Below are 16832 nucleotides of genomic sequence, written 5' to 3'. Positions count from 1 at the left end.
AGTGGGTGATTATCCATTGCTATTTTCAGGGAATGTGTGCAAATCTGGTTGTTCATATTTGGGGTCAAATTTTCTGCTAGTGACAATGGGATTTTGCCCACAGAAAATTTGGTCCACTATGGCCACGTCTACACGTGCATGCTACTTCGAAGTAGCGGCGCCAACTTTGAAATAGCACCCGTCACGGCTACACGTGTTGGGCGCTATTTCGAAGTTGAAATTGACGTTAGGCGGTGAGACGTCGAAGTCGCTAACCCCATGAGGGGATGGGAATAGCGCCCTACTTCAAAGTTGAATGTTGAAGTAGGGCACGTGTAGACGATCCGCGTCCCGCAACATCAAAATAGCGGGGTCCGCCATGGCGGCCATCAGCTGAGGGGTTGAGAGACGCTCTCTCTCCAGCCCCTGCGGGGCTCTATGGTCACCGTGTGCAGCAGCCCTTAGCCCAGGGCTTCTGGCTGCTGCTGCTGCAGCTGGGGATCCATGCTGCATGCACAGGGTCTGCAACCAGTTGTCGGCTCTGTGGATCTTGTGTTGCTTAGTGCAACTGTGTCTGGGAGGGGCCCTTTAAGGGAGTGGCTTGCTGTTGAGTCCGCCCTATGACCCTGTCTGCAGCTGTTCCTGGCACCCTTATTTCGACATGTGCTACTTTGGCGTGTAGATGTTCCCTCGCAGCGCCTATTTCGATGTGGTGCTGCCCAACGTCGAAGTTGAACGTCGACGTTGCCAGCCCTGGAGGACGTGTAGACGTTATTCATCGAAATAGCCTATTTCGATGTAGTGTGCACGTGTAGACATAGCCTCTGTTTTACTAAAGTAGGAGTTCGAAAAGCTGGGGGCTTAGTGTGAAACATGCAGCAGGTAACCTAAGTGTGATCACAGAAAAAAAACAAAACAAACAAAAGCGCAAGAACCTGGGACTCCTGCTGGCTCAGTACTTCTCAAAATCAGGCCCTAATGAACTTAGACTGAGCATCCCAAATCAGAAACCAGCTTTCAATATTTTGTCCTTTAGTCACTCTTTGAGCTGTTGGAGGTACACCTTGGACTCTTCTATGCAGTAAGATAAACATGGCCTCGCAATTAAAAAGAAAGCAACAGCAAGCCAGCTGTCTCAGATGTTTGATTCTAAGTAAGTTTTTGTTAACATATAAACTAACTAACTAAAAAAAAAAAAAAAGGCTGGTAAAAGTCTTTCATCCTCAGTATGCTTTGGATGAAACAGAGTATTACTCAGGTGTCTGATATTACCAGGGTGGGAAATTCACTCAGAGAAACCATCAGCATTGGGGTGCTTACTGCTTTGCTAGAGGTGCCCTTCAATTTGTAGCTCAGTTCATTGTTTCCATGCTAATCCTCCTTACATTTGGCAGCAGCTGCTTTAGGCAGAATCCAAGACTGAATTGCAAATTACTTGTAAAGAGTGAAAGTTTGACTTAAGTCCAAGTAGACCTCCTTGATGTGAATGCTGGCATGAGTGCTGCAAGCAAACTGTGTGCAAACAAGGCCTTGGTGATAAGGCTGGGCAGCAGGACCTGAACTGAGGAGGAAATGCATATTTTCCACATCACATCAGTCCAATTATCAGCTATTCCCTGCACAAAATTGTCTTAACTATGGTTACAATGTAAAGAACATCACTAAAATACTTATCCCTCAAAAAAAAAAAAGGCTTTTTCCCATGAAAACAAACTAACGCTATGCTCGTTTTGTAAGGAAATGAGCCACAATTCACAATTTAACTGGTTGGTGTTCTGCAAGCAGAACCTTCAAAATAAAGGTGTCCATGATATATGGTAAGAACTGCAACTAGGATAAAATAGTTACACCATTGTCTCCTATATAGCCTCACTTTCCACTTACAGCAATGGAATGGCTCTTTATAAGTAGTGCCCAGCTGACCCATCGGCTGCTTTCCACTGGACCACAAATGCTTAATGGTGCTCTACAGAAAGCTCAGACACCAGGTATCAGATGCTGTCAGTGATTTCTGTGAAGCAGTCGTTGCAGAGGTCTCCGAGGTAACCCCAACAACAGGTTGATTAACAGATCCTTCAGGGACCAGTTTTTGGCTTTTCTCACCCACTTTCATTCATGGTGCCATATTTCAGCAGACAGCTGTGTCAAAAAGTATCACATTGGAACTATACCTGCTCAATGGCCCACATCATCATATATGGGAAATCTACACTGCTAGTGTCTCCTCAAATTATTATTTTTTTTGGATGCTGAATGGCTAATGTCTCATTTGTAAGCTCTGTTCTCAACACATTCATTAGCTCAAACCCACAGAATTCTGTTCTATTCTACCTAGATTCTTATCCCACACTCTCCCCTGTAGTAGTATCTGAGTGCATTAAAATGTCTACCTTGTGCTTGGAGTGGGAGATAGTGAGGTCTTTGATGGCCTAGAGTTCACCTGGGAGTTTATTCCACAGTCTCACTCTGGATCCTGAGCTTTCTCTTCTGCACACATTTACTTTTATAGTATAAAGTTTTGCTGGACCTGAGAAGTGGTGTTGTTGATTATCCCTGAGCTTTAGGAGGATATCTTAGATATCTTGGGCACAGGCCATTGAGTGTCTTGAAGACAGGGACTGAGATCTTGAACTCAAGTCAAAATTCTTTGGAAAGTGAGTGAAGAGAGCACACGGCAGTGATGATGAGCTCACAGTAGCTCACGTTGCTAAGGAGATGGGATGCCGTGTGCTGAACTAATTAGGAGTTTCTTGAAGGTTGATGTTCTCATGCCCAACCACTGCTCTGGTCCAAACATGAGGTGGCAAAGATGTGCATAAAATAGATGTATCATTGTCCATCAGGATGTTATGGTGTCTCCTAGCCACCTGGAGATGATAGACATGTATGATGAGTTTTCAAAGATTCCTACTTTAAAACATCTGGAATTGTTAAATAGTTTAAGCCATTCAGGTACTCTGTAATCACAGAGCTCATTAAGGAACAACATCCAGAAAGAAAAAAATAATTTTTCATTTTACCCATGCATGAGACTTGCATTTTGCTTTTTTGATCAAAATACTAAAAAAATCCAGTATTTCTACTTAAAAACCTATTGTGTTATTATAGTACATCTTCCTCCTGAAGACAACTGAAAGTCAAAACTTGAAAGTTTAAGCACCCAGAGTCAAACACTATAAATCTTCTTTCCTGTTACACAGGCAGACAGACTATCATACAATCCAAAATAAGTGTGATGCTATGTAAAAGCAATGTAGCTGTTTGTATCTCTGTTGTTACCACTGTTATGCGATTTCCTTCATGTGGTTCAAAGTATGTCACACAAGGCATCACCGGAAAAGTTATGATTTGCTAACTTTGATTATCTTGCATGTGTCATCTTTATATCTGAAGTTATGAATATTTACTATGTAGCTGTATCTTAAACCTGTGCTGTATTCCTGGATGGCTCCCCCGCCAAATGGATTTACATTAGAGCCAGACAGCTATGTGTTGATTGCCCATTAGGAACACCCCCATCTCACAATAGGCCACTGAAGTGCCTCGGTCTGTCCAGCAGTTCTTCCAGCATATGCCTCAAACAGCAAGGAGCTAATGGCCATCCCATGTGACTCAGCAAACATCTGACCCTGGACTTCATCTTGAGCTACCATATTTCCATACACCTGGGTTGTAGGATTTATTTGGGGCAGTAAATTTCCATGCATATGGTAGAGGCCGTAAAAGCCACCTCAGACAACTCTATTTTGTCTCTTTCCTGCTCAAAATTCTCTGGACTGTAGATTTACCACTAAAAGGGGTTACATTCAACTATGAATTGAGTACCTTCCAATCCGGCGGAAGTTACTAGAGAGACTTTTGCAAGCCATCAGTTTCTTCCATCATGCCTATAAACCTGTTATAAGGACTTTACAACCATTTGTACATATATGATTTATTAACCAGTTATAACTCAATTCTCTCTTTTTCTTAATAAATCTTTAGTTTGTTTAAGAAGGATTTGCTGACAGTGTGATATTTGGGTAATATCTGAGATACATATTGATCTGGGGATAAGTGTTAGATCCTCTGGGATTTGTAAGAACCTCACATACAGTGAAATGAGTTTTCAATAACCTCTCACTATATTAGATTTGATTGCCCAGATGAGAACTAAGGACGAGAATGCCTAAAGAGAACTGTTATTTGGCTTCTGGTTAACCAGGGCGGTACTTATATCAGAGAGGTAGCCACGTTAGTCTGTATCTTTGAGGAAAACAAGAAGTCCTGTGGCACCTTATAGACTAACAGATATTTGGAGCATAAGCTTTCGTGGGCAAAGACCCGCTTCGTCAGATGACTTCTTGTTGTTCAGTGTGGTACTTGAGAAGCTCTTTTGTTACTGACTGGTTGAATCTAAGCTAATTACAGAATAAAGCAGCAGTTTTGGAGACTGCCTGCCTTGTTTCTTGCAGTCTGCCCTGAGCAGGGGCATTCTCATTGTGGCCCTTTCCAGGCACCCATTAGAAGCAAGCATTAGAAGCATCAAGCAATAAACACATTCGTAGCTGGGAATATAACTCACATTATTATCCATCTTTATATTTTAGAGCGTCTGTCTGGCTGTCCGACTGTCAGTGCAATGTTTGTTCGAGAACTTTTAAACCATAAGAGTTATAACCACAAATTTGGCAGGCAGTTTCCTCTTACCCTAACTTAAAGTCGGTGTTTGGTTGTGCCTGGAAAGTGGGAATGCCTGAAATCGCAGAATTTCCCAGAACATGCAATGTGGAAAGGGAGGGGACAAAAAGGAGGAGGGAGATGTAAGAGAGGGGAACAGACAGGAGGGTGGTGTATTTTTTAAAGAAAATTCTAGAAGTGGACAGTTATCCTTAGCTTCCTCACAGTCATCCAAGTTCTTTATGTAGGACAGTTTCCCAGCATAAATCCCAAAGGGCTATCAACTACAAACCACCCTTCCAGACTGGGACTTTCAGTCCCATTAATTTTTATTAACTCAATACTAATAATGTCAGACTGAGTGGTGATCTGCACCTTTAACAGAATTGGTACTGTGAAGGTGGAGGACGGGTTTCTTTTCTCTAGCTGGGAATCAATAATGAAGGAGAAAAAAGGAATGTTCTCATTCTGAAGATGAAAAATGGTATCTTTGCAAAAAGTCACTGGGGCGAAAGAGCAAGTTGGAAAAATGCTGTAACTTATCAACGCACAATTACTGCACTAGCAACCAATCCACCAACAGAATATCATCTACAGAAAACAGGCCTACCTCCTATCTGATTTCCCATTCATGACAGAGGGGGAAGAATTTTGCTGTACAAATCACACATGAGATAATGAACTTTTCCCACTGTAGAGCTGTCACCAAAGTCTCAACAAATGACACGAGTAAATATCCGCTAGAACAGGAGGCAGGACAGGAAAGAGAAACAAAACTACAAATTAAACTTTTTTGTTTGTTTTTTGTAATTATACTATCAAAATTAAATGTGTATTAAAATATTATTAGTAGCTTGCTTTCCTCTGATTGCTGCTGAATCCTAAACAAGCAAGGTATCTACTAAGCCCAGTTGGTTCTTCAAGTCTCTTCTACCTCTCATACTTTTTCTGAGAAATTTCTATATAACTACAATTTTAGGTTGCCTACCTAGGTTCTTACATTGGCACCCATCATCACAATATCAAAGTGCTAGTTTAGCGGTGGCCAATAGGACTTCAAAAATCGGCACGCTTGTGGTTGTCGTCTTTTCATATTCACTACAGCCTCCCCGCCCTCACAAAATAAATACCCTCCCCCTGAGCCAGGCTCCCCCAGCCCTCCTCCCATTCAAATTTAATGCCAGCAACTCACCAGAGCCACTGCTGGATCTGCCACTGGGGCCACTGCCAGGGCTGCTGCCACCACATGCTTCTCCCACCAAGTGGTGGGGCGTGTGCATGGAGCAGGTGGATAGCACCCCCCATTTGCAGTTCTGAGGAGGAGCCACATTTAAAGGCTCCAAGAGCCACACATGGCTCCAGAGCCTTATTCACCACAACCTGGTGTCCTGTTCGCCAAATGTGGCGAGTGGTGAACATATTGGACACCAGGTTGCTAGTTTATACCTAATGTAAACGCACCATAAGGTGCCATGAGAATTCAAGTGCACAACTTCTCACACCAAAACCTGAAGGAACACCCCTTTAACTCACTTGAGGATTGATCTCACAAAGTCCTGAAAACCCTAAACCCCTGCACTCTGCACCTGGGAGGATTGACCTGCAAACACAAAGAATTATGCATTTGACACATTACAGTGGCCGTGTCTACACAAGCCCCAAACTTCGAAATGGCCACGCAAATGGCCATTTCGAAGTGTACTAATGAAGCGCTGAAATGCATATTCAGCGCTTCATTAGCATGCGGGCGGCCACAGCACTTCGAAATTCAAGTGGCTTGCCGCCACGCGTCTCATCCCAACGGGGCTCCTTTTCGAAAGGACCCCACCTACTTCGATGTCCCCTTATTCCCATCAGCTCATGGGAATAAGGGGACTTCGAAGCAGGCGGGGTCCTTTCGAAAAGGAGCCCCGTCGGGATGAGACGCGCGGCGGCGAGCCGCGTCAATTTCGAAGTGCTGCAGCCGACCGCTTGCTAATGAAGCACTGAATATGCATTTCAGCACTTCATTAGTACACTTCGAAATGGCCATTTGCATGGCCATTTCGAAGTTTGGGGCTCGTGTCGACGTAGCCAGTAAAAGGTAGTGGTGTCTATATACACAACTCATCAAATGAGGAATGCAGTTATATTAATAGCCATGAAGTTAGAGGACGTTAACTAAACCGTGGTAAGTAGGAGAGGGCAAAAGGGGATGCTGGTTGGTTTTAGCTACATAAGGGGACAGAACGACATCATATGAAAGTTAGTACCAGATTGTTCTAAGACTACTTTAAGTCAGTTTGGTTTACTCATTATTACTCCAACAAAGCAAAGAGAATCACAAAATCAAAAGTCTTTAGCAAACAACTCTGTAGCGGCTGTAGGAAAGGCAACAGAGACCTGGAAAGAGACTAGGGGATGCATCCCTTTACTGAAGATGAGGAAAGGTGCTAACTACTCAATTTTATGCAAAATAACAGTAAGCCTTGGCCTCTATGCAAACTACTAAAATGGGGCATTATGCACCTCTCAAGGGAAGGACTCTTGTTTCTTAAATGAGAAATGGACATTCCAGCCATGAAATATGTTCCCTCCATGTGTCTTGTAGGAAAGATAATTCGTTCCATTGCATGAATTACAAGGTAAAGTTCTTCTGTGGCCTACGCTATAAAGGTCAGAGTACCCGATCATAGTGGTTGCTTCTGCCCTTTGAATCTCTGAATTATCATGTAACCTGCAGGGCACTGGGTATAGTGTTTCTAAATCTCTCTCCCATCAGTGCAGTTGAAATGAAACAAATTAAACAATTTACTCCAAGACAACAAGAACAGTGGACATCTGGCTTCACATAAGACTAAGCCTGACATGCACAAAGAGAGGATTTATTAGCCACTCTGAGATTATTTGTGTTTCGAGTCTGTTGCCTTCAATCTGCTCTCTGCACTGGGAAAGTGCAAAATGCAAAAGTACGTGTGCTGTGGCTTTTTGTTCAGCCACAGAAAATGCTTCCTAGAAAGCAGCTTTCTAGCATGCATTTACTTTTTCATGGTCAGATTAACTACTGCCATGCTTGTCTACGCATTTGCGATTACAATGGGAAAATAAAAGGAAGTGTTCAGAGCTGACCAACAGCCAAGCTGGCTGGAGACACTACTGTGAATACGTGGCATATCATCTCTCTTTCTTTTAACAGAAGAAGGACACACAAAATAGGTTTATCTGAAATAGCCAGGTTGACATATGTTCTTGTTTATTTCTATCTCCTTATCAATCTGAAAATACAACTTGACTATTGTAAATGAGTGTTACATAAGGGAACACTGTGAAGCTCAGTAATTTGTGGCTGTTAATTACCCACACTGTTAAAAAAGTGTATTGTATTTCCAATTTGCTCTTTTCCCCCCGTCATATCAACCTGGATGTAGTTATGATTTTTGTCTGTTAAAGGGGCTGTAATATCTTCTCTGAGTAGGTGTTCGTAGACTGTGAACAAATTGCTTATGATCTTGGTGCTTTCAGTAGTATTTGTCTTCTGTTCTTGTAAAATGGTACCAGTGTTCACACATGCAGAAAAGACTAAGAGAAAAAGCAAGACTGTGAAGATCCACAGGGCTTGAACCTGGATCAACAGGTAACTTTTGCATCCTTGCCCCCCTTTGGTGATTTGTTAGTAACTAGTGACCTAATTAACAAATCCCTGGGTCCACCTGAGGCACCACTGATCAGTGACCATTTGGCGGAGTTCTTAACCCCATTGATTGGTCTAGCTGCTCTATTTAAGCCAGAAGGAGGCACATGAAGTTGTATATGCAACTAGATGAATTCCTGGCTGGCTGTGATATTGGACCTTGCCTTGTTACCTAACTCTTGCCTTCCTGATCTGTTCGTGTTCTCTGACTCCAGATCCAGCGCAGAGCCTTAGTTCAACTCTTAACTGTAACTCCTGGTCTGCCCACCCAAACTGTTACCACTCAAAAAAGAGATCTTGGAGTTATCACTGATAGTTCTCTGAAAACAATTGCTCACTGTGCAGTGGCAATCAAAAACGCTAACCAAATGTGAGGAAATATCAGGAAAAGAATACATAAAAAAACAAATATTACTATGCGACTACATAATGCCATGGTACACTCACACCTTGAATGTACCATGAATGCAGTTCTGATTCCCTATCTCAAAAACATATAGTAGTACCAAAAATGATACAGAGAAGGAGAACAAACATTACTTGGGTATGGAACAGCTTCCATGCAAGGAGACATGAAAAAGACTGGGACAATTCAGCTCAGAGAAGAGGTGACTAATGGGGAATATGATACAGGTATGTCAGATCATGAATGGTATGGAGAAAGAGAACAGGAAAGCATGCTTTACCCCTTCACATAACACAACAACCAGGGGCTGCTCAATGAAATCAAAAGGCAGCAGATTTAAAACAAACACCAAAAAGTGCTTTTTCACACAACACAGTCAGTCTGTGGAACCCACCACCAGGAGACCTTGTGAAAGAACTGATATCCCAAGCCTGGATATGTCACCCCCACAACATGTCCACAAGAGTTTGTCTCCCCATACAAAAGATTAAAGAAGCAAAGTTCTTTTATCTCCTCTTCTCTGTATTTATTTTCTTTTGCTACCTCCCAGCCTGTAGCAACACTGATATCTCATTAGCTCAAGAATCTACTCATTGTTCTTCCAGTCCTGCTTTTTTCAAAGCCTCACTAATATGTCCTGGAGGGTTTTGCTCCTCTCAGCTACAGAGGGAGAAGTACTGAGACCCATCTGGGGAGTATCAGGGCCAATGTCAGGTACACAGCTGGGAGCACATATAGGCGTTCACAACTTTAAGGGCACTGGAATAAGAAGCAATTTTATTTGAAGGAGGATGGGGGTGTGTGTTGGCAAGGGAGGAATACGATAAAATCAGAGATCCCACCTAAATGTTGCTTGCTGCACACATTTGAGTAATGGGAACTTATATTTCCCTCATGTAAGTTTTTGTGTTAGTAAAGCTTGACCACTTGAATATCTGTGGAATGAAACACAAAAATTTTTGGCAGTTTTGAATTGAAATCCATTTTCAAGTGTAAGCACACTGCTGCAGAAATTTATTTCTACTATTTGTTTAACTGCAAGCAGTGGAACATTTTTTATTTATAAACAATAACCAATAAATAAAAATGTTTTGCTGCTTTCCTCATTGTTAGTATCATCCTTTGTTATGCGGTAAATTTTCAGCTCTTCAGGGAAGAGATCAATGAGTATTATTTGTCTCCTAAGCACCAGATATACCTTTGGCACTGTATAAACAATCAATAACTATTCAGTTACTTTCATTACATCTGGCTTTTACAACTTGGATACCATGTAAAATCACTTTCTGTGTGGAGACACATTATATAGCCAGATGCAAAAGGCTTCATTGTTTGAAGTCTCAACCCTCAATGATATTTCTTTTTTAACCTAGATTTTTGGATACATAAAGAAATGAAACCCTTATAAAATCTCTTTAATTTCCTGCTCTGGCTCTTAGACCCACTGACTGGACCTATACAATGTTTCATATTTTTTTCCACATTACTGGTAATGTCTTTCAGCTTTAATAATGATGCCAATAAACAACCTCATATCAGGCAAGCCCAGGGTCCAAACTATGCAGTTATTATCTCAGCCTTCATCCCAGTTTGAGCCATGAAAACCTCAATACGTGTGGAATTTAAATCCACTTCCTACAGTCTCTTTCACGAGGCCTCTCATTATTGTCTATATTACAAAGTGCCTAGAGGCCCCAGCAGAGACCAGAGCCCAGTGTGCTAGGTGTTGCACACACATATGGTAAGAATCTCTCTGCCCCACAATGCTTACAATCTAAATAGACAAGATGTACACAGAGCAGCAGGGAAAAAGAGGGAGGTGAAGTTATTCAAACAAGGTGACAGAGCAGGTTAGCAGCAGACCAGGAATCAAATTCAGGTTCCCTGACTCTCAGTCCAAAGTTCTATCTGCACTACCTCTAGCTCATACATTTTTTAGTCCTTAAAAGCTGTAAAAAGGGAAAATCTTTGCTTTTGAATGGGTGATGTAGCACAGCTGTGAGGTCATCAGTTCCCCCAGCAAACAACAATACTCAATTGATCTGATTAGAGCTTGGCACGGATAGAAAAATGTGGCTCTGCATCTAGTCCACATGAACTGGAAACAACATTCACCTGGTCCACAATCTGCTCCCTGCCTTTTATGTGTATTCACATCCACAGCTGCACCTTGGCAACAACAAACCCCTTGCTCTAACACTGTTGTGCCCAGCAAGAGTGCCTGGTGGGACAGAGCAGAACGAATGAGGGAAACTAAGGACCCAACCACAGGACCAAATTCAATGATGAATCCTCGGCAAGTGCCTCCTGAGGCACATCGTGCAGATGCTAAGAAGAATCCCAAACCCCATAATTAGGCTATGCCTCTTTCATTAAGCACCTTCCTATTCTGGATGTGGTGCTCAATGCTGCACGGTGCACCTGGTGGCCCTGGGTGGAGGGGTTTCAGTGTCTTGCGCAATCAAGTCCATATTACACAGAGGTCATGGGGAGCTAAAGACTGGTAGGTGACAGTACTTCACTGAGCTCTGTACCCTCCATTCACTCCAGTGCCATTCTGTGCACACTGTGCTGTTTCTCTCCCAAGTGTTGTAATGGAGGGGACATGGGGCTGTGTCAGTCTGAGAAATATACGTGTTTGCACTGATCACACTTGCACCTGACAAAGGGCTGGACTGGGCCTTATCTAGGTAGGATACAGTGGGGGAGGGAGGTACAAGACATCCCCTCAGGTTTGCAGGGCCAATATAAGGACCATATCCAATTGCTGGTCCTGAGCTTGGGGAGTATAGGGTCTGCTTCCTCCCTATATCCTTGGAGGAGCACATGCCCCAAAGGAGGCAGGGAGCAGGTAGGACAGGTCCAACATGTGGGTGCAAGATGTGCCCCTGAAGAAGAATAGTACAGAACACCATGACAGCATGGACTGAGTCTAAATGGTACCACTGAACCGTAAACCAAGCCCCTTCAAGGAAATGGGGTCAGCATTTATATGGACCCCTGAGAAAAATATCTTGACCAGCTGTTTGGGGCCATATTAACTTTCTGGTTCAATGTATCATACATGTACCTGAGTCAACAGAAAGACAGACACAGGGCACTTAATTCCTGCATAGGAGTTCACATCCTAGTGCTATCACAATTCTTTTTGGCCTTGAGCAAGTCATTCAATTTCTCTGGGCTCCACATTCCTCATCTGTAAAGTGGGTTAACAATACTTATGTGCCTCACAACATTTTCATGAAAATCAGCTGTTTGTACAATGCTTTGAAGACACTAAGTACAAAGTACTGACACTATTATTATTATTTTAGCAATACTGGGGTATTTTTCTAATTTAAGTATTTTTGTTATTATATGAATATGCTCCTTAAATCCCAGTGCAGAGAAGAATGGCACTAACCTTGTTGTGGTGTAAAATATACAAAGTAATACAACTTTTTTACATTTTCATAAATCCTTTCATTTCAAAAGTACTACATACATTATGGGCACAGACCACTGCTGAAAGGCACCCACCTCTGAGGTGGGGATGGCAGTACACAGAAAAGCGTGCAGATCTTCCATTAGGTTAGTGCGGTGTCAACTGAATAGTTCCTAAAGAAACACACCGTCTCTCCTACGCTTAGGGCAGAGTTTCCCAAACTAATTTGGCCACAGAACACTTCTGGGCTTGGAATATATTGACAGAACACATACATGCTGGTCCAGAGAGGGTGGGTGTTCATACTGAAAAATTCTCACATGTAATACTCAAAAGTTGATTTAAGATTTAGCGTATTTTAGATGTCTTGTATTTTACAAAGAACAAAAGATAACAACAGAATACACAGATGAGCTCAGTTCTAGTCTAGCAACTATGCATGGGTGCTTGGAGACAGGAGTCCTATTTTCTACCCTAACGGCTTCTGACTCATTCTGTAACTTCTGGCATATCTCCACCTGATGTTGGGTGCCTCAATTTCTCAGACTCCTCTAAGGTTACTAAGGCCCAATATTCAGCACTGCTAAGACTATGCAGCTCTTTCTTGTTCTTGTTACATCTGCAAATCAGGCCTAACAGGGCTCATGCTGGGAACTCAAAACTTAGTGGATGCATGAAAATTCCAGCCTCCACTGACAACATGCCTCAGTTTCTCTGTCTGTAAAATGATATTGTTACCAGTCTTTGTAAAGAGCTTGGAGATGTAAAGAAGAAAAATAGCTATGTAAATGCAAAGTATTATTGAATTAGGGCCTTCTCCCCTGGGTAAGCCAAGCACAAATTCAGGACTATGCTCTTCTGAGGGCAGTTTGTTCATAGATAGCTAAATATTTTACAGATGGGGAAACCAAGGCAGAGACTGTTAAGTGGCTTGCCGCTAGTAGCAAAGCTGGTTCTATTCTCCAACCACAAGCTAGAAATCGCTTACACAGAAATCAGCAGGAGTTATTTCAGTGCTTCCTCTCACGTCTATAGAGGAAAAAACCTGACTTCCAACCAACTCTGTCCCTTTCTCTCAATGCCCTTTGTATCATTAGACAATGCTGGCTCCAACAATAAGTTATACTTGAAGCTTCTTTCCCACTTACTTGAGCTTATCTGCTATGAAGATTACACGTCGCTCCAGCAGAAGGGAAGCAAAGATCCTGATGATCTGTCGTATGCTCAGGCACTTGAAAAGACACTCAAAATCCACATGTTCCAGACGCGAGTCCATTGGACGCCGGAGCTCTATTACCTGAAAGAATTCGAAGAAAAAGAAGGTAGTTTAATTGGTTAGGCTTCAATAGTTCTTCAGATGCCTTTCACTCAGACATAGGCCATGAGTCACTAAGTGCCTCCTTCCCTGCCCTGAGGAGATAGGGGACTTTCAACCCCACTATCTGCTTCACCGAGAGAGAATTCCAGAGTGAATTCTGTTGCATACCTCCTCACTAAGTTACAGCAGCAGATCTCATCTGCCTCCCAGAAAACAACTCTCTGCAGGAACCCAGCCTTCCTTTGCTGGGGGGAATTAGCCCTGCTTTATAAATTCTCACTTCAAAAATGGGCAGCTCAACTATATCAGCAGCATAAGGCAAAAAACTGAACTTGTAATATCTTCTGGGGAGTCAGGATCATGGCTTGAATGACTACATCTGACATAGTCTACTCTGCCCTCATTTCCATACTGCACCTGTCCCATGCATCTGAGCCCCTTTCCTCAGATTTATTAGGTTGATTTTTTCATTTCTTCATTTTAACCCATGGAATTGCATGATCCCTTTAACATCCTGCCCTGTATGAGCCAAGCTTAGGCTGGGGCTTCAAAGATGGAGGACAGAAGAACAGAGAAGGGGGGAAAAACAGACAGAAGAGAGCAATGGAGGGAGAAAAAGAGATGGAAGAGTAGGGCAGTAGATAATGAGCTAATGATGTTTAGAGGAACTAGGGTAACTCATTGGAAATGGAAAGCTGGAAGATACCGTACATGGTCAGACTTCACCAAAAACAAGGCTCCACTCCTTATGCTCTACACGATAGAGGCATTATTTTTGTCAGGTTAAAGGTCTGGCTGAAATCTCATAAGATATGTCTCCAGGACCACAATCATCATCCTCCTCTTGTGTGTCCTAAAGCCACAGCCGATTTAGTGCTATAAAGTTTTTTAAAGTATATATATGGTTCCAGATCCTGATTCCATTAACATTATGGTTTGAAACTGGTTTAGCCCTTACCAAATTCCCCCAGACAACATTACAGTTAGCAGCAGAGTGCAAGAGAGTGGAAACAAAGTGGACTGATACCAGTTCTTTTGTGATACCCTTGTACTCAGTGACATGATAAGAACAGTCAGAAGAAAGTCACTGTAACATCCATATTGTGCAGAGTCAAATCTTGTGGTTAGAGTTTTTTAAGAAACCCACAATATGCAAACAAACTTTCTCCCCCTTTAACCCTTCCCCTCATTCTATCACTGCTGCAAAAATCAGCAAACATATCAGTACTAATACTAGTAATGGAATAAATGCTGGCTGCCGCTGCTTCAAGTTTCATAAAGGGTGACCAGTGTTAAGAGCTAAAACATTCCTCAGCATTGTGGTTGAAAACTTGAATTGTGTTAATGTGCCAAATCATTGGAAACTAGTTACTCCATTTCCAACACTATAATCTTGCTGTGGGTTGCACTGGAAGTCACAACAATTTTCTTAAATAACACAGACATTTTCTGTGCTTGGCAAAGCCTTCTGCTTCTATCTGCTCTTCAGACAAGAATACAAGGCTTGTTTCACCATTAGTTGCTGCTTGTGCCTATGCCAGAAGTGATACATTGGAAGGGGCAAATTCCATTCTCAGTTAAACCAGTGTAATTCTACTTAAATCAATGGAATTGCACTTGGGTAACTGAAAAGAAGATGGAGCTGAACTAAAGTGTTTTGGATTGGCTGCCTGCTTCACTCTACTTGGTTGTTTCCATGTATTCAGGTTGGTATGATCAGTATTTTTGCATGGAAAAGATCTGAAGCATGAACTAAATGGGGTGAGATTACAAAGCCAATTATCAAATATATTAGCATGTAGAAAGCACCATCAAATGTTGCCTTTATCCTTAAAGTCAGCCCCTTGCGATTCCTTATTCTTTGCACATTGTGAGGACTGAAGACTTCAGTGTGCCGTACAGCTCAAGGGACCCTTTTTGTTTCAGCCCAAGAGAAGTAACAACATTCACTAGAAAATGTGACCCAATGCAAAAATTAAATATAGGCAGAGAACTTGACTGTACAGTAGAACTCTAAGAAGCAAATCACTTTTTTCCCATGCCAATCAGTCTGCCAAATTCTATTCTACAGGTAGTCCACTCAAAGGAGTAGAGTTATTATGGATTTACACCAGGAGTAAATATCAGAATTCAAGTCACCAAATGGGCAAACCCCCTAGTTAAAAAACCAATTTTTAACCAACACACTAACACTGATATTGTCTAGTAGCCCACATAATCTAGGTGTCTATTGGACAAAATCCCTAAGATATTTTGTAAAGTTTGCTGTTCCCAATATAGGCCAATGCCCCTGAGGGTCAGCAAAATGACCATTTATTTCAGAACACTGATGTGTAAAACTGTCACCAAATGCTGCTGGTAAATTCTCTCACCAGTTCCATATCTCTGAATTACAATGCTTCTAATATATCAAAGTGTCTGATCTGGTAGAGTATAGTCATAATGTAAAACACCTTATGGATGACTTCTAGCTTGCTAATACTGCAATACATAGCTCTTCTGTTAAACACACAAGGATTTGGAATATGTGGGATTTATTATTATTATTATTATTATTATTATTATTATTATTATTATTATTATTGTAAGCTTCGAGTGAAGTAAAACATTAAAATACCTACTTCGTCATAAAGCTTTTTCATAATAAAGGAAATTACTGTTAATAGTAACTATGCCACTGTTTTTCAGAACCCTGATAGGATATTCCATGGTCCCCTCATCTTTATCTTTGGCTTCTTTTCATTGTTTATGGATTGGGGGTCCTTAGTTTTGGTTTTAAGATTCGTAATAGCCTTTTACCTCATTGCCAGCTCCAGGCAGAAAAGTCTTGACATTGATCGTCTTTCCAGGTGCAGGAAAAGGGGATTCCATCAGGCTCCTCATAAATGGATAAACCAGGGCTGCAGAGATGCCCCTTCTCCTTTCAACCTCATCCAGGATCTAATCCATCATAGTCCGATGTCAAAGACAGAACACACCAGAATAATCACAAAATAAATTTCCAAAGTACCTCCTGTCCCAAGGGATTTCCAACCATGTACTAGACTGCACGCCAAATCCTCCCCTCATGTGCACATGATCAATATCATTGTCATAGAAGAATCATAGGTGTTACATGAGTAGAGTTGAAGGCTGATTATGTAGAGTGATCAAGATCATTTCATATATGGATAAAATGCAGCCACTTCTGGGTTGGAGCACAGAAGACATTGTACACCAGTCACTCTTCAAAACAGTTTTTGGTAAGGAAAGGAGAGAGGCAGGACAGGATTGTTAAACTTGGACTTCGGCCAGAACACCTTTGCTCTTAAGAAAAATGAAATGGGTTTCTGTAACTTCAGGACCTCAGTTTAACATGTTCAAATTGGGCCTACAG

The 16832-nt window shown here is 41.9% G+C and overlaps 1 protein-coding gene across 9 annotated transcripts in view; it reads right to left on the bottom strand.

Moving 5' to 3' along the window:
- The window catches only part of DENND2B (DENN domain containing 2B), a 295741-nt gene that overhangs the window by 27647 nt on the left and 251262 nt on the right, over positions 1-16832 (bottom strand). For all 9 annotated transcript variants that reach the window (XM_074997690.1, XM_074997686.1, XM_074997691.1 and 6 more), the window contains 2 exons: positions 16256-16396; positions 13287-13435 (listed from right to left, as the gene is read on the bottom strand). In XM_074997690.1, the coding sequence (XP_074853791.1) occupies positions 13287-13435; positions 16256-16396 (290 nt within the window). The remainder of the gene's footprint in view (positions 1-13286; positions 13436-16255; positions 16397-16832) is intronic.

Source organism: Carettochelys insculpta, chromosome 6 (assembly GCF_033958435.1).
Source record: "Carettochelys insculpta isolate YL-2023 chromosome 6, ASM3395843v1, whole genome shotgun sequence".
Taxonomy (NCBI): Eukaryota; Metazoa; Chordata; order Testudines; family Carettochelyidae; genus Carettochelys; species Carettochelys insculpta.
This window is presented reverse-complemented; position numbering and strand designations above follow the sequence as displayed.